The sequence below is a fragment of the Periophthalmus magnuspinnatus genome, chromosome 8 (genome assembly GCF_009829125.3).
Source record: "Periophthalmus magnuspinnatus isolate fPerMag1 chromosome 8, fPerMag1.2.pri, whole genome shotgun sequence".
Lineage (NCBI taxonomy): Eukaryota > Metazoa > Chordata > Actinopteri > Gobiiformes > Gobiidae > Periophthalmus > Periophthalmus magnuspinnatus.
The window spans coordinates 28,209,926-28,228,730 of record NC_047133.1 but is presented as its reverse complement, the minus strand read 5'-3'; the positions used below and the strand labels follow the sequence as shown (position 1 = coordinate 28,228,730).

At 39.8% G+C, this 18,805-nt stretch overlaps 1 protein-coding gene across 2 annotated transcripts in view; it reads right to left on the bottom strand.

Annotated features, from left to right (window-relative positions):
- nsfa (N-ethylmaleimide-sensitive factor a) overlaps positions 1-18,805 on the bottom strand; it is a 41,986-nt gene that overhangs the window by 17,525 nt on the left and 5,656 nt on the right. For both annotated transcript variants that reach the window (XM_055223773.1, XM_033971586.2), the window contains exons 2-6: positions 3,284-3,369; positions 2,260-2,359; positions 2,138-2,177; positions 1,537-1,703; positions 1,354-1,464 (exon numbers count right to left, since the gene is read on the bottom strand). In XM_055223773.1, coding sequence (XP_055079748.1) covers positions 1,354-1,464; positions 1,537-1,703; positions 2,138-2,177; positions 2,260-2,359; positions 3,284-3,369 — 504 coding nt within the window. The remainder of the gene's footprint in view (positions 1-1,353; positions 1,465-1,536; positions 1,704-2,137; positions 2,178-2,259; positions 2,360-3,283; positions 3,370-18,805) is intronic.

Genomic DNA, 18,805 nt, shown 5'->3' with positions numbered 1-18,805 from the left:
CCGTGCCAAGTGAATACCATGATCTAGGGGATGTTTTTAGTAAAAGTCGGGTGCTGTCTCTTCCTCCCCACAGACCATACAACTGCGCTATCAGCCTCCTGCCCGGTGCCCGGTGCCTTCCAGTTGCCCCTATAATCTCTCCAAGCTGGAATGGGACACTATGGAGCAATATATTCAGGACTCCCTTGCCACTGGTATTATCTGCCTGTCCTCCTAAACCTTGGTCAGCCCGTTGGTCACTCTTTTTCAGTAGATTCAATTTCATTCTCACATATCGTCCAGGATCTCACAATATCAAGCCTGGTGCACTTTCTCGCCAGTTTTCCCAAATCCTCTGGAACCCATCATCCCACCTATGCGTGTGGTCGCTGCTGTTCACTGGGAGATTGAAGACATGGTCCGGGAGGCTCAACGCAACCAGCCCCATCCATGTAATGGCCCCCCCAGTACCCTTTTTGTTCCAGATCCGGTTCACTCCAAGGTACTTGAGTGGATCCATTGCTCACGATTCGCCTGCCACCCGGGGGTCAATCGGACATTTTCCCTACTAAAACGACAAGAGCAAAGACTCCCACTTGATGCCCTTTGCCCTGCTCCTTGGTCTCACGTAGCAGTGGACTTCATGACTGGTCTTCCTCTATCTCAAGGTAACACAGTCATTCTCACAATCGTTGAACGGTTCTCAAAAGCAGCTCATTTCATCGCCCTGCCGAAACTCCTCACCACCAAGGAGACGGCAGATCACAAAACCAACCATGTGTTCTGACTCCATGGTATCTTGGTGGATATAGTTTCCGACTGCGGGACTCAGTTCATGTCAAGTTTGGCGCTCTTTCTGTGAGGGCCTGGGTGCAGGTAAGTCTTGCCTCTGGATTTCACCCCCAGACCAATGACCAACCAAACTCTCTCCTCGCTTCTTGGACCCCTTCAAGATCACCAAAATCATCAATCCATCTGCAGTACGTCTTCAGCTTCCTCCTTCCCTCCGCATCCGCCCTACATTCCATGTGTCACAACTCAAACCCGTCCATTCTAGTGACCTTAGTTTTTTCACAGAATGTTTATAAAAAATATTAACCAGAACTGACCATGATATTTTGCTTTTAGTCTCGATAAGCCAACATCTTTTTCCATTTTAGTATTTTGAAATTAGTTGATCCCAAAAAGTACAATTTGAAACCTAAATGACATGCAGGAGTAGTGCAATGTATTCCTTTGATTTTTGGAAAGCAACTGCATTCTGAATACCACCACATGAAAGAGTAACCAGAATACAGTTGCAATGAGTTTTCTGAGTAGATATTTAGTTTCTTCCCAACACTGACTAACACATGCTTTTGTTCACTATACAACCTTCTGCTGTTTCTTGCCCGTGGCTGGCTCTCCCTTCAGGATGCTGGCATCCATGGCCTCAATGTCCTTCACCATCAGACCAAACAGCTTATCACAGAAACTGAAAACCAGCTGACAAAAGTAAGAAATATAGTTAGTGCCATCATATTATTTTTATCTATGAATACTCATAAGTATAAGTACCTGCTGAGTGACAGAGAAGGCCTGGCTGTTGAACTGCTGGATGAACTCAGCGGCCATCTTGTCAGAATCGTATGGGGAAGAGTCAGTGTTCTTCTTCTGCAGAAAGTCGATCTCGATGGTCATGGCACCAATGCACTGCTTGGACTTGTCAAAGTTGTAGTTGGACACTGATGACACAAAACAGCAGGAAAAAGTGTCCTGTTAATTAGATGTTTCACAGGAGCATGCTGTACGTTTCAAAAAGTAAAAAGAAAAAGCTAAAATAACAATGTTATGACCAGAAATTTAAAGTAGATAGACCAAATGCTCCATTCAGAGGTTAACAAATACAAAAGTATCAGTAATTAGCAAGAACTATACAACTATAAAGGCTGTGATGCATTGGTCTATTATATTGTAAACCATAAGCCAGTTGTTTCAAAATGAAAAGGCCCATAAGTATTAACAGAATTACAAACACTGCAAATGATCCAAAACAAATGTATGTAACTACTGTTAATTGCGATAAATCCAAGTTTAAATGGATTTCATCATAAACTATTTCAGGGTCAAATTTGCCCAGAGGCACAATTTTTATTATTACTGATAATTTGTGGTATACCTTCCACTTCCTGGCCAATAGACAGTCCAGCCCATTTTCTCTGCAAAACACAACACAATACTTCAGAGCTGAGCTGTATTAACAAACCAGTGCTTCAGTTGTGTTATGGACATGTATAGTACCTGTGGCAAGCTGAAGGCAATGCTCCCTGGTGCCACTGTGTGGTGAGTTTTTACAGTGAACACATACTTGTGGTTAGGTGTGGTCTTCACTGTCACATGTCTGGAGACAGAGAAGATAAAGTGTCAGTTCTTAATGGGATCTTTGGGATGAAGATCTTGTCCTAATATATGTTGAAGTATATATGGACCGTAAATATAGCAGATGTTGATATGGATAACAGATTATATTTTTATTATTTATTATTAATTGTTTATACTTATTAATCATATTAAAAAAAAACACAATTTGATATTGTATTACAGCATTTTTGTGCTAAACCAGCAGCCTATTTCAATGATTAAAACATTTATTGATTTACTATATGTATATGTATAAAAATATACTGTGTACTAAAAATAGGTAACATAAGTAAAGATCAGGTACCCTCATTTTAATGTGACATATCATATTTATTATTGTAAGACTATTTTATTTTGTGTAACCTGAGATGTTCACCAGTTACACGCACCAAGTACACACAATAGATAGTCATGATTACAACAGAGTACACTGCTCCAAAGGCCGGGTCTGTTTGGTGGAGATAAGTTAGATAAGTTGCCATGGCAGAGTGGTAGATTACTGAAATTGTGTTATTATTTTTGGAACAGCCTCTTTACTTTTATTAGGACTGGAGAATGTTTGATCGCATCACGTAGCGTTTAGCAACATAATGAGTTCATTGAGAGCACTTTCCTTTTCTGCAAACCCCATTTTTCATCAGTATTTTTATAGATCACTGACCACTTGATTAACTTTAGTACAGTTACTATTACTGTAACTATTGTTTCTGGGCTGGAATAAATGAAGCCAGAATGCATTAGTAAAAGATTAATGGATCAGTAAGGTCATAATGAAGACACATGTCCATTCTGTTCCCTTGCAGCTATAAGTGTGAACAGGTCTAATACTCAGACAGTGTTTGGTGCCTATATGGATGTATTGATTTGCTCTGATGCAGATGAATAGGTCTTGATGAGAACTCACTGTCCAGACTGCAGATCCTTCTCACTGACCACAGCACAGTTGGTCAGCGACAGTTCGTCTGTGGGGCAGCGCGCCGCTTGCATCGTCTGAAAAAAGGGACATGAAGGAATGCTAAGAATACAGTTTATTTGTCAAGACACACAAAAATCAATAAAAATGGCAAGGGCTATATTAGAAGGATGGGACAAGATCTCACGAGACAAAATTACCACAAGACTGTGCACCTATGAGAAAAACAATCTCATGAGATTTTGAGAGTCTTATGTTTACATTTGGATTGGACAAAAAATTTAAGTGTTGGAAGGTCTGTTTACCGAAATTTAGGGGCCTGGAGCAAGAAGCCTCACATGGGGTCCCCTCTAATATAAATGAATAGGAAGAGGGTCCCCATTCGGGGCCCCTAATACCTTGGGACAATAGACCCCTCTGTCCTCTGTCGACCCCTGTCGACTCCTCTGAGTGTCAGTAAGTTACACCTCCTTGAGAGCTGTAGTTCCAAAACACATCGTTATAACAAATATTAAATGCAATAAATACAAAATCAGGCCAAAATTGTGAAATGTATCTATTACAAATTTTTCAAAATCTCGCCTTGTATCTCATCTCATCTTGTGGGAATTGTGTCTTGTCCCACAGCTATTCTTTTACGACAGTCCTTGCTTCATAAGTTGAGTACCGTTTTTTAGTCTTGTTCAAACCACATATCTGACACAATTATTACTATTGCAGACACTTTTCTCTCAACAGACTCAGACTCAGAATCAACCGTTTTAGACAGCCCACATTCAGTAAAAACAATCCATAGTAGCATCACATTCTAATCTATTTACTTTAATCAAACAAAAATATGGATTATTACATTTATAAAGCCAAACAAAGTGCTAATACTAAATTGAAAAAAATACACGTCTATCAATCAGTTTGTCATAACTAACAAAGATTTGACCTTTTCATATTTGTAAAGTTTATTGTATTGTATTGTAAATATGAAAATGTAAATTCAATCTAGATGTTTGGGAATGCTTCATTTAGTCAGTGAAACGATATAATTTTACAGAATTTCTATACACGCACAGATTAATAGTCCTAAAATTCTGCATGCTCTATTTCACCAAAGGATTACTGTAAATTAATTTCAGACCATACTTTTCTGTTGCTGCAGATTAACACATAATTACATCTACATGGAATTCTCTGAGCAAATCTCACTCACTCACAGAGAATTACAAATGGAGGATCAGAACACTGCTCCCATTCCACATAGCTCTAAAGCATTTGCTGCACAAACCAATGAGAGCAATGGTACAAAAGATAAACTCCACCACATCAGGTTGAGGATTGGTAACCATGGTAACTGAGTGAAGCAGCGGTTACAGCAACTGGGAATATCTGTCAAACATATCACATACCAGAATGGAATTGATACAGTGTTTGATATGATTCATATTTTATGGATTGGATTATGGATTGAGTTTTTCATTACAGAAATAGACAATCAATCAATATCAAAAATAAATCGTGTCACTGCATATATGATATAATGGCCCGTCATCACCAATCTGACCTACACTCCCCGACAGGCAAAGAGTCTAAAGTGTATAAAAATAATTCTAATGTAAACATGTGTAGGCGTACAATACTGAAAGTGCGCTGTTAATATCCTCTATATCAGAGGACAGCAGATGGACCTGTATGAATGTTGTAGAAGTTCACAGGAAAACCCTAAAATGTCCTAAGTCATATATGTATAAAGTAAGTAAACACTTGCATACAGCGTGCATACAAATAGAATGTATTATAATATGAACGCAACACATTTGTGTGTATTCTGTATAGGATAATTCCATTTCTCAACAGCAGGTGGCAGAGAACACAACAACTGTATGTCACCATAGTTCCAAAAATAGTTATAGGGAAAAACAAAAAAAGGAATAATAATAATAATAATAATAATAATAATAATAATAATAATAATAATTATTATTATTATTATTATTATTATTATTATTATTATTCTATCGCCCTATGTTCCTATGGTTTTAATTTTCTTTTTCCATGTAATCACGTGGCACCTTTAAAGAAAAAAAAAATCTATCCACCTTTGTTGAATAGATGTGTTTATTACTTTTTAAGTAACTTCTGTTTATATCTAGAAAGAGGTTGCATCAAAGCAACAGTAACAGATGAGAGGATTCTTGCAGACATTGGGGTGAGATGGAAAAATAGAGCACTGCAGTGCAGCCTGTCTGAAGAATCACCAGACACAGCATAGCCAGAGTCACCACTGCTGTCTGCACTTTACTCAAATGAAGAACCAGCTAAATCTGATGCAGCCTTGGCAAAACGAATTATGCGATGCTTTCATTTTCAAAAGAGCACAGTAATATTATTAAACATTTTTGGCATCATGAACAACAACAGGACATCCAAACCCATTTAGTCTCTGATGGAAAATGTTTAATAATCATAAGTAATAAATTGATCTTTGCTCCATCTGCACCCCAGTTTATTTCTAGCTAACCTAAATTTTCATTAAAAAAAAAGAAATCTTGAACAAATCAGCATACAATAGCAGACAAAACAAGAATAAGAATAAATGTTCTATTAATTCTAACATACCTGGATTCTCTTCAGTCAAATTCAATTGTGAAAAATAGTCTCCTCTGAAAAGATAACAATACTTGCAAACTTTTTTTCAATAACATTAAAATTAATATTTTTTATCCTGTTGTATTGTAAGCTTAATGACTCTGCAGGTGTCCAGAAAGGCTGTGCTATGGAGTTGTTGAAAGAGCACTGGATGCACTGCTGGCATCTGCTTTCTGTATCTAATGTTCTAAAATGATTCCTAATAATTCACTAAGGTCTATTGGGTACAGCGATATTGTGCCCAACAGCCATGCAATAAAGCAGCTGTTAAATGAGCACATTTGGAATAATAATTGTCTTATTAAGATGTGGGAAATTACTTTGTAGGGTGAAGAACATAGCAGAAAATCCATGTGTAATTGATCAGTGCAATCAGTGTCCCAGAGGGCAATAATTAGTGATGAAATCATGAGATGGTCGAGCTAAAAGTTGATCATTCTAGTTATTAACCAAATTCTGCATGTGCTTTTGGGATTGAAATAATTTACAATTTACTGACACCAAGAGGCAGTAGTGAGTAGACCTGTCACGATAACAAATTTTGAAGTGTGATATACTGCTGATGAAAATCAGGATGATAAACGATAATAATGAAACAAATTTATGCCACTGACACAAAAACCACTAACTCCTCCAAATCTATTGTAAATATCAAATACTATTAAAAATGTGAGCTACAATAAATAAACAGCCGAAAGAAACACTCTAGTACACTCTAGTAGTTAGTTTGAATTTATAACAAATCATAAAAGTAATTTATTTAACACTCTACGGCTCATTCTATTGTAGTGCATAAAAATAAAGTTGTCCGCTAGTACAAAGAATAAGTACACACTATAAATACTGACTCTCAAACATGTTTGTTCCATCTATCATGTATTGAAATATAAGTCGATATAGTCATTATCGTTTACATCACCATAGACTCAGTGTTATCAAGCAAGACAAAACAATAAGCCTCAGAGCTGGACACCTTACTTGGGAGTGCCTTATGCAGAGCCAGCCCTAAACACAATTTGCCATTTGGGCCCTCGCCACTTCATTGCCACGTATTCATATTTGAGAAAATCATCATCTCAATAGCAAGCAATAGCCACAAGTACAACAGTATAAGTATAACAGTATAAAAACATTGGTATCTCTGGGCCCTCCCACAGAGAATTTTTTTTTATTCTAGACATTTTTTTCCTGATTTCTGGTGCATTTTAATGTGTTCCAGTTGGCTAATGTGGCCTTACATTCATCAAGTCTGTATATTATAAAATACTGAGTTGGATAGAGTACAGAAAAGATGTTAAACAAGGCTACACATACTTCAAAATTATATTACTTAAGAAGTACAAAGCTGTGATCCCAGTTAGAGTTGCATAAGAGAAACTGACAGTTTAGACCTCAAAAGGATCAGCCACAACCGAAAACAGCCAATGTAATTAGTGGACTCACCTGCTGTCTTGCTCTAATGTATGTCCTGTATATGTATAATAATTGTCCACCTTCACTGTTTTATCCTGCATGTCCAATGATGTAAAGAGGTGACACATTTTTCAAGTCCTCTCTGTCCTCTCTGTAAAGTCCCGTTCCCAAAAATTATCTTCCTCTGGGTCTCTTCATGTATTGCACCGTACTTTATATTAGCTTAACTTCACTAACTTTTTGTCTTTTAGTCTGTAAAACACCCATTCAAATGTATCTGTGCTGCCTCAGTGCACTCAGTGTGCACCTCAAGGGAAGGGGGCGTTCACAACAGTGAAAACACATCGCTTTCCACACCAATACCTGATTCAAAAACAAATTTAGGCAATAGTGCCTCACATATTCAGCTACTGGAAATAAAACACATCTAATCATTTTACAGGGATATTTTGACTAGAATAAACACCTGAGTGCTGTTTAGTTAGAAGAAAAAAAAAAAAAAGTTTCAATCATTATTTTTACCCTCTGGTGGCCACAGGGCCCTAAGCTGCTGCTTAGTCCGCTCATAGTCCAGGACGATCTTGGCTTTATGCCATTTTATGCCATTTAGAAAATCTACTTTAATTGAATGAATGTTTGGAATAAAATGTAGCTTTACTTGCTTCCTCTACAAACATACATAAAGACATAAATCTTCACCTCTTTGACAAAAACCTGCAGACTTTGGGTACACTCACCACAAATAACAAATTGACTTTCTCCCCCAAACGCTCACAAGAAAAGTTTATGTAGTGCACCTCTAAACTCTATTTCTGTTCACTCTAAAAGATTATGTTCAAACACCAAGATTAATCAAATCATAAAAATGCAAAAACGCTGGTCTACGCTATTCTATAGGACTCCAACGGCACCATTCTATTAAGCCTGTGTGAAGATTGAGAGCAATTGTGTTATGACAGAGAAGGTGATTCATGCTGATGTCAAAAACGTTTCATTAATGAACATGAGTCACAGCCTGACGCTGCAGCTTAGTTATTGATCTGTAACATGCCCACACCTCCTTAGCCACGCTCAGTACACACAACATCTGCCATGGTTGTCTCCTAAACAACCTGACGCATTGTATGTTAAATGAACCTATGTAAGATTTGGATTTTAAATTCCAATCAACATGACCTAACTGAAAAATAGCTTTTACTAATAACAATTGTAATGTTGATTTATTCTTGATTATGATCAAATTGTTTATGTTATATTTGGTATTTTGTTTCTCTACATTATCCAGAATGTTACATGAGTCTCTCAATTGGGCTTCGCTGCTGAAATCCAATGAGTTTAAACCTAAAAGAATCCTCTCTGATCTGAATCCGGCCAAAAGGGTATGCCCATCAGTAGGACTGGGAGTACTGGTGAGTCAGCAACACATCCCAGAGAAGAAAAATAATAGATTTCAACTCGATGCTACCTTGTGCTTTCGTTCTATTACCCTACCCGTCTTAGCCCTCATCGACACTGGAGCGGAGGAGGATTTCCTTGACTAGCAGGTGGCCGAGCAGTCGGGGGTAGGGTTGGAGCCACTTAAGCAACCCTTCACAGCCCTAGCACTCAATGGGAGGGTGCTAGCCAGGGTAACGCATATCACTGAGCCTGTCATTTCCACTCCCACTAGGCCGCTCATTCTGGGACATCCCTGGCTGGTTACTCACAACCCCACTATTGACTGGGCTAGAGGAAAGGTGTCGGAGTGGAATCTATTTTGTCATGCAAACTGCTTACAGTCTGCCCTGTCTACGGCTGGGGGTGCCAACTTGCTCTACAGTCATCCTCTGGACGAGCCGGATCTCTCCTCTGTGCCGAGTGAATACCATGATCTCAGAGATGTTTTCAGCAAAAGTCGAGCACTGTTGCTTCCTCCCCACTGAGCATTTGACTGCGCTATTGACCTCCTGCTCGCCGCCCCCTTGCCTTCCAGTCGCCTCTATAATCTCTCCAAACTTGAATGGGAGACTATGGAGCAATGTATTCAGCGCTCCCTTGCCGCTGGTGTTATCGATCAATCCTCTTCACCCTTGGGCGCTGGGTTCTTCTTCGTCGCCAAAAAGGACAAAACATTACGACCATCACCATCAAAAATAAATACCCATTGATTCCGATTTCCTTTTACGCCACTCCATGGGGCCACCATCTTCACTAAGCTCAACCTTAGGAATGCATATCACCTGGTGCGCATAAGTGAAGGGGACAAATGGAAGACAGCCTTCAAAACTCCCCTGTGACATTCTGAATATTTGATCATGCCTTTTGGATTAACCAATGCTCCAACCGTCTTCCAAATCCTCATCAATGATGTGCTTCAGGACTTTCTCAATCGTTTAGTATTTGTGTACTTGGATGACATTCAGATTTTTTTCTACGTCCGCACAGGAACACCATCACCACGTGCGCCAGGGTCTCCAGCGGCTACTGGAGAATAAACTCTACGTGAAGACAGAAGTGTGACTTCCTCGTAGATAAGGTCTGTTTTCTGAGCTTTGTTGTGGGATGTGGACAGGTGAAAGCCGACCCAGAGAAAATTAAAGCGGTAACTAAGTGGCCTACATCCACCAACAAGAAACAACTACAAACATTTATTGGGTTTGCTAACTTCTACAGGCGTTTCATTAGAGACTTTAGCCGTGTCATTGCTCCCCTCACTAAACTCACCTCTCCCTCCAGACAGTTCTGTTGGACCCCTGATCTGCCTTTCAAAAGCTGGACCTATTCACCTCTGCCCCGATCTTACGTCAGCCTGATCCCTCCCGCCAGTTCGTTGTGGAGGTGGATCCCTCAGACACCGCATTCCTCTCCCAAAGGTTTGAACTCCACAATCAACTCTATCCCTGTGCCTTTTTCTCTCTTTCCCCAGCTGAGAGCAATTATGATGCGGGGGATTGAGAACTGCTGGTGGTCAAGCTCGCCCTGGAAGAGTGGCGCCACTGGTTGGAGGGGGCAGAGCATCCTTTCCTGGTTTGGACAAATCACAAGAACCTAGCTTACATTCATTCCACTAAATGTTTAAACTGTTGTCAAGCCCGCTGGTCTCTATTTTTCAGTAGATTCAATTTTATACCCATGTATCGCCCTGGATCCCGTAACATCAAGCCAGATGCACTCTCCCGCCATTTCTCTGAGGAGGATACTACCATCCCTCTGGAGCCCATCGCATCCCCTACCTCTGTGGTAGCTGCTGTCCATTGGGAGATTGTGGATCTGGTCCCGGTTCGCCTGCCATCCTGGCGTCAATCACACACTTTCCCTCTTGAGACATCACTTCGACAAAGACATCAGGGCTTATGTCTTGGCGTGTCAGGTGTGTGCCAGGGGTAAAGCCTCCCATTCGCCTCGTTCCAGTCTGCTCCAACTGCTACCTGTCCCAAAATGGTGGTCCCATGTGGCAGTGGACTTCGTGATGCGCATTCCACCATCTCAAGGTAACACAATCATTCTCACTATTGTTGGGTGTTTCTCCAAGGCAGCCCATTTTGTTGTCCTACTGAAACTCCCGACTGCCAAGGAGATGGCTGACCACATAACCAGCCATGTATTCCGGCTCCATGGAATTCCGGTGGACATAGTTTCTGACCATGGGACCCAATTCACGTCCCTACTTTGACACTCTTTCTCCGAGGGTCTGGGCGCATCAACAATATCTCAATATCAACCAGGTCAGTCAATTTTGCTCTCATCCAAGAATATCCCACTTGAAACAGACTCCCGAAAACTCTCTCCTCGCTTCTTGGGTCCCTTCAAAATCACCAAAATCATCAAACCATCTGCAGTACACCTTCAGCTCCCTCCTTTCCTCCGCATCCACCCCACGTTCCATGTGTCACAACTTAAGCCTGTCCATACCAGTCTCCATGCTAGGAGATTTGGGCTCCTCCCATGCACACCTGCATCTAATCAGTAATCAAGCTGCATCTGGGGAGGACAAAGGGAGCCAGGACCTGACATGCACCAGATTATCCATTTATCCACATTGGGACAACTCTGCTTGGCTCAGTTTCATGTTTTTGCATTTTGTTACTCATTTTAAATTGGATATTTTTGCCCCTTGTCAGATCCGCTCCCTAGACCCGCTCAGCTCCTCTGTCTCTGACCCAGCTCTCCACGACCAGTACGAACCTCACATCTTCCAACCCACCTCACCTCTACCAGTACTGCTCACCTCATCTCTGATCCCGCTGCTCACGGTCTACTCTTGGACCACTGCCTGATCTATCTACCTTCATTTCATTTTATTTAAGAACTGTGAATAAACATTGTTTATTTGCAGTTCTTAAATAAACAAGTCCTGTCTCTTTGGTCCCCCTGTCAGTCGTTATGACACTACCTAAAGCCCCACACTTGCAGTCAACCATCTAGAGACATATTTGCATGTTTGGGCAAATATGAAGGGGGTGGGTATAAAATGTAAGTGTCTCGAATGGACCAAACTGAAATAATGGGGACTGTGTAATGAATGGAATGTGCACTATTTTGTATGGTGCAATAATGGGGACTGGGCAGAATTTTGGATGGTGCAATTATGGAAATGTGCAATGAGTGTAGTGTGCAATTTTTATTTTGACCCGTTTGTGACTCCAGTCCTTGAGACAACAGATGGAAAATAGCCTTTGGCTATAATCCGGTGTGTTTACATTCATGTTGAATCATGTCTATTCATTAACATGCATTGTCCCAATCAATCAATCAATTAAATAAATAAATCAGTGCTAGTGAAGCCTCTGCAGCTCAATGAGAGGATTCATGAGGTTCTCAGCTTTCACATAAAGCATGCCCTGTCCATATACTGAGAATGAGACAAACTTGTATGTGGCAACCCCAGCTCAGTTGTGACTGTAGTTCCCTTTTTAAAACTGTATAAGTGCAGGGTATATACAGTTCCTTTAAATTAACATGCATTCATTCTCACTAGAACCATACATACCTTGAAAAATATAACCACCTTCTTGATGCCAGAAAGCAGAGGAGATACAGAACATAATATTTGAGAAGAGTGGCTGCGAAATGGATGCATGGGTAACTTTCAAACATACAAGCATGCAGACGAGTGCAATGACATGTGAAAAGTGGGGGAAGTTACATCATGCAGGCCAGTGTAAGGTTGTCCACTTATAAAAAAAAAAATTCAGTAAATCGTGCATATTATTGGGTGTTTTGTTTTTGGAGTTCCCCATTGCCTGAAGTACTGCTGTCTTTCTCACAGAATGAAAAACAATCATGCTTACAAAGCAGTAGATTTAGTACAGAGCCCCTCAAGTGCTCTGGGTGAGGAATTAAATCCCAAGAAATAATCTTGTGATCCAGAAGAATTGTCATGCAATCCCGTAAAATGTATTATCACAATCCTGTGCAACTTTAGACAGGGAAGGAGAGAGCATCGTAACCACACCTTTGCCGCGGCCCATGCAGTAGAGGGCGATGGGTCTCTGGGCGCAGAATTCAACTGATTCAAAGCCCACTTTCCTTGTTCTATCTGGAGTCTTTCTGTCCTGCTATGGGCTCTAGTGCTGAGTGTGAGTTTATTGGCTTTTTATACAGAGGAGGAGCGCCTCCATCTGGCCACCTCTGTTGCCAGGGAACCCACCTCCTCTCCCACAAGGAAAATGGCAGAACGCATCAGCCTCACCCTGCTCACTGGCCATTGATGCAGATCAACCTCACATAGGACTCTATTGGCTGTGGCATTTGCAAAGTGGAGAGCAGGCTGAGGTGTGATATAGAATGTTCTAGAGGGTACATAATGCTATTGGCACAAGAGCGATGCAAGAATGTTTCACAGGAATGTTTCACAAGATACTTTGACAGGATCACTGGATACTTTTTACAGGATGATAATTTCTCAAGATCATGTGATCATTTCTCAGAATCACTCCATAGATTTAGAAAGCATGCACAAAACTGACAATGTTTTTTTTTTTTTTTTTTATGAATATGAAAAATATTACCCACAAAAATGAGCAAATACTAAATACTAAAAATACTACCGGTAAATACAAAATAGCTAATTGTATATGCAATAATTATGCAAGTAGCAAACAGCCATTGAGACATTTAGCTGTTGAATTTTTGGAGACTTGAATAGTTTTAACATAAGTGAAGCAAAAACAATCTCAAGGGCATCTTGACAATTTACATTTCTGAATTATTTATAGACAAATTATAATCACATTTTTAAATTAAATTCAAATGTTCCAAATATAATCTTTCTGGTTCCAGTTGCAATGCAGAGTAATACATACACTGCCTGCTCAAAAAAAGTTGCCACCTGGATTTAACTAAGCAAATAGGTACGGGCCTCTGCAGTTGGTCAGATCTAGGTTCAGCAACAGTCTGTGCTCAAAGAATGAGGTCAGCTGACACCTGAATATACTGAATGACCAGGTTATTCCATCAATGGATTTTTGGGAATCAGGGCACAGGCATATTCCGAGATGACAATACCAGGATTCATTGGGCTCAAATTGTGACAGAGTGGTCATCATTTTCACACATGGATTGTCCACCATAGAGTCCAGACCTTTACCCCATTGAGAATCTTTGGGATGTGCTGGAGAAGGCTTTGTGCAGCGGTCAGACTCTACCATCATCAATGCAAGATACTGGTGAAAAATTAATGCAACACTGGAAGGAAATAAATGTTGTGACATTGCAGAAGTGAAAGCGAAACACAGCGAATGTGTGCCATAATCAACCAACCACATATTAGAGTATGTGACCTTTTTTTTTGGTGGTGAAAAAAATGTGGAAAAACAGTAGATAGAAAAGGCCTAGCCACATCCCATTTATGAAAACATGAGATATAAGACAGCAGGTGATTTTATTGTGAATGATTGCGGGTAATTTATTCTCAAGGTAAACAAGCAGTGATCCCAGTGGAAAGGAGCACCTGACTCTTCTCCGGTCCACAGCACTGGTAAGAAAATGTTTGAGGACCTAGTTTAGGACTTTTTATATTTTTTGAGGTTGCTTCCATCAAAAACATACAAAAAACATACCATAGTTGTGTTTAATATTCTTTATGGTGATTTTAATGGTTCAGCCCCTTAATGGGTGCTCTCACCTCTATTAGCATACTGACTAGCCCTACTGTTTTCCTTGTTTAGATTTAGGTCTATGGATGGAGTTATAAATGGGAGATAAATGATTTCTAAGGCCCCCATTCCTGTTCAAAGTTGTATTGTCTTTCCTAACAAAAAATGCTTCTTCTCAAACCATTTATTTTCTTTGGCTAAGATCTGTATCTCACTATACTTTTAATAGCCTTAATAAAGCATGAACAAAGATTTAATTCATAATGAACAAACAGTTTACTGAGAATGATTCAGTCTTAGTAACTGCTTTATTAAACCCCCAAGCCTAACTTCTAATCATAACCCCTTAGTTAAAGTGGAACTAAGCCCGCAACCACATTACAAATAGAGCTGCTAAACTGGGCAGTACCTGGACGACTATAGGGAAGAGTGAGAGAGGAGGAGGGCGGGGTCTAGAGGTATAGGGAGCTGTGTGATTGGAACAGGTATTCACACTTCAAACTCCAGCCCCGCAGCCAGGTGTTTGTGATCAAAAACACCAGGCTATAATCAGGACAGTTGTTCGTGATGTCAGTACAAACTTAGATTTAAGCATTTTTGACAAGAGAGCTCCAAATGTATCTAGTTTGCACTAAAGTTGCCAAAAAAAATACTATTTTTACACAACTTAGTAGTGGGAAAAAGTGGATTTAGTGTTTGTTATTTATTATTGTGCAGTTAATATAAAATTGTGAAGATCTATATTTGCTACTGTCATATCAGATCACTACAGCCAGCTGCTCTAGCCTGTTTTTTAAGGCAGTCACCCTCTTCTCTCAGTGCAGTTCTTCTATTCTAGGCATGTTGTTTAATTATTCATTGCCCTGTGACGCAGAGGGTTATGCATCCAAATGTCTGCACTGCCAATCGATGGTGAAGTCTCTAGGCCTTTCTAAAAACAGGGCGTATGCGGCAGGGAGCTTACGGCTCTCAAAATTCTCCTGTCCAACATAGAAACAGTCACATTTCACCAAACCATCACTGACGGGGTGCACACAGCATGCTTTATATAGACTAATGCAAATATGTCACATAGAGATAAGAGGAGAGCTTCTATATTAGCATTTGCTTACATAATTCATTGATTAACTCAGGCTTTGTTCTACAGACAGAACTCATAAGAAGTTATTTGAATTTAGAAGTTATTCTTTCTCTTCATACAATCAATGTCAACTGGATTGGTTATGTTTCTAATCCTATTTGTGCCCACTGCAGGCTGCCTTTAACAACTACAACATTATCAGACCCCACTGGCTAAAATCTCCAAACATTCTCACAAAACATCAATAAAATTACTTTGACTCATAACATCAACACATCAGACTGACTGTTATCATTTTCTCATCTCGATCAACTGCTAATTGGACATAGAACAGATTGAATAATAATGCTTTTAGGGCAAATGCAATAACAGTCAGTTACTGTAAAGTGAGTGCAAACTGTAGACCACTTTCATAGCCTCGTTGTGAAAATGTAGAGAAGCCAAGATGGTTTGCTCCAGAGAGAATTCCTGTCAAGAATAAGGTGACCAGATGTCCCTATATTCGAGAGAGTTCCACTTTTGAGCCCCGTGTTCTATGTCCCAGTGTCAAAACCCACTGATTTGTCCCAGTTTTATACCAGACATGTCCAAGTTGTCCCTATCACCTTTTTCTAACTGTGGACAGAAGAGAGATATGGCCTATTGTCATTTGTTTAACTAAAAAAAGGACATACAAAATGATTGATTGAATAGCTTCTGAGGCTACATGGTAACATCATGGTAATGTCTACACGGCATTAAACAGAATGCCGTGTAGTGACATGCCAGGGCGGACCTGTTATGCTGTGATGGAATACAGGTTTACACAGGCTTGTGAGAGCTTTCCCATCGACAGAGATATAATGACTTTGTTTGGCAAAGGTCAGCAGAGCAAGCAGCAGTAGATCTTTAACATCAGACATGCTTCATGATGCAAGAGATGTAAAGAATCAAAACAGTAAGTCAGTAAGTCAATTAAAACTACACAAGTGATAAGTGTCTTTATGATGGGGAACCTGCACTATTGAACCAAGGACACCTCCACCTTGGCCCTTGATAACATTTCTTTGTGGATAGCTCTATCTGAACTTTGTCATTATATACTATAATACTCCCTACAAAGAAGCATGATGAAATTTGAATAGACAATACAACCATAATCTGTTCTGAATGTTCATGTCTCCGGGTCCCGTACTGACGGTAAATAAACTCCTGTGTTGGACATTCAATTTTTCATCTAGGTCATTTGAATTCCAATTTTGCTCATTTCAATATTGTTAACAACATGTTTTTTAGTAGATGCTTTGATGTTGGGCTCTGTGCACCAGTATCCATTCCACAACTCTGACAGCACTGTTGTTTGGGAGAGCCCACAGTACACACTTACTATCTATATTTAGCTCCATCAGGGCACACAGAGGAAGAAGGTACACATCTAATACTGCTCTTCAACTTCCCCAGAGTCAGACACAGCACACCCACCACATTCAACCTGATTCGATGTGATAATGGAGAATCAGATTACACAATTACATTCAAACAGAGAGTGTGTGCAAATTGAATCTAATGGGCTAGTTAGGCAATGTATATTCACATTTTAACTTAGCTTGATTAAATCAACAGACAAGACAACTGACAGTACCATAGATGTTCGTCTGGAAGAAGCCAATTGCGATCTCAGGCATTTCTACACAACTGCCTTACTATGTACTGAAAATGCAAATCTTGACCAACTCATTCTTTGCAATGTTGTGCCACAGGTTACAACAGACAACATACACTATAAATCACTTGCACTAGTTATGAAATATACATGGTTCAATGATTTCAAATAAAAGGTCAGATAAACAACACTGTGGACTACTGCCAAATCAACTATTTTAATCTGTTCAAAATAATGTCTGACCAGTGACCTTGTCCATTTTCCATGCATCATCACTCGCATCCTGTACAAAGAATTCCTAAACCTCATTATCTCTATTCAAATAGGCATCCCAAACACAAACCATAAGTGTACTACTGTCTGTTCTCTGAGCCCATTAACATTTAGACAGTGTGGCCCAGACAGCTCCTTCTAAAATTTAGTCTGTACAACTGAGAGGAGGGAACACGGCACACATAGATTTGGTACACTGGAGGAAAACAAGAGCTCGAAGAAGAATAAGAAGTAGACAGTGGGAGAGGTGCCATCTTAAACAGCCCACTCAGTTCTCCGACAACACACAGGAAAGTACTGCTTTGGTGCTATTATGTTATGGACAATCACTACGTAACAAAGCACCATAATGAAAAGAATCATCAGATTTGCAGTGATATCAGTAATGCAAGGGCACTTCTTCTGAGATTTGAGATGACGCTTCAGCCTGTTAGCTGTGACGGAGTAATAGGTAAGATGTACTGTGTCAATAAATGGATTAAAGGGCAATACATCTGTGCTGTGAAGAGCTAGTTATTACTAAAGTAACAGAACAAGTATAGATTAAAGAAACTCATCAAAACATCATTTATTAAATCTTTAGAAAATTATGGAATTCATTTTCACTTTTTAAAACCTTAATGCAGTACCTCTATTCCTGACTCACTGGGTACTACACATTTTCCTTAAACAAACTAATTATCAGTATATTTCTGCACAACTAAACAGAGCAGTATTCAGAGCCTGTGGAATTTTAGAGTAAATGTAAATGCTGGAATGTTCTACAGTGCAATGACAAATTGATCTATCTCCATGGAGACAAGCTGGTCAAGATAGAGGTTAGATCTGCAGGGAGGAGAGTCTGCTCACAATGCATGTTGCAGTGTCACCTTCAATTGAACAACAATGCAATAAAGGTGAACAATGTTTAATGCCATACTGTGGAACATTCCAGGTAAAGCAATATTATCTCCATGGAAGTAGTAAACGCTCAAACCATGAAACAAACTACAATTTGTTATCTATTACTTTATTGTGGACTGCATGCAAGTGGGTTTCCAGTAATCCAGAGTTTATCAGAAGGTTAACAGCTCAGCCACAGCTTTCCACACCTCTACCACTGCCTTGAAGCATAACTGAACATAACTAATAACATAGCACGAGCAAGCTACTATAGTGCACAGAAAAGGGGCGAAAAAACAGAAAATACAGTGTATGTTTACTTCAGACCAGCCAACATCCAGGGATTCTACAAAGCAAATAGCATAGGATCACACATATTAGATGATAAGCTTAAAAACATGTAAAGTGGAAGTGTGCAATGAGGGAAATATTAATAATGCTGAAATTGGCCACAGCTAACTTTTAACAACACAGGGTCTCTCAGGGATGCTAATTAACACTAAGCT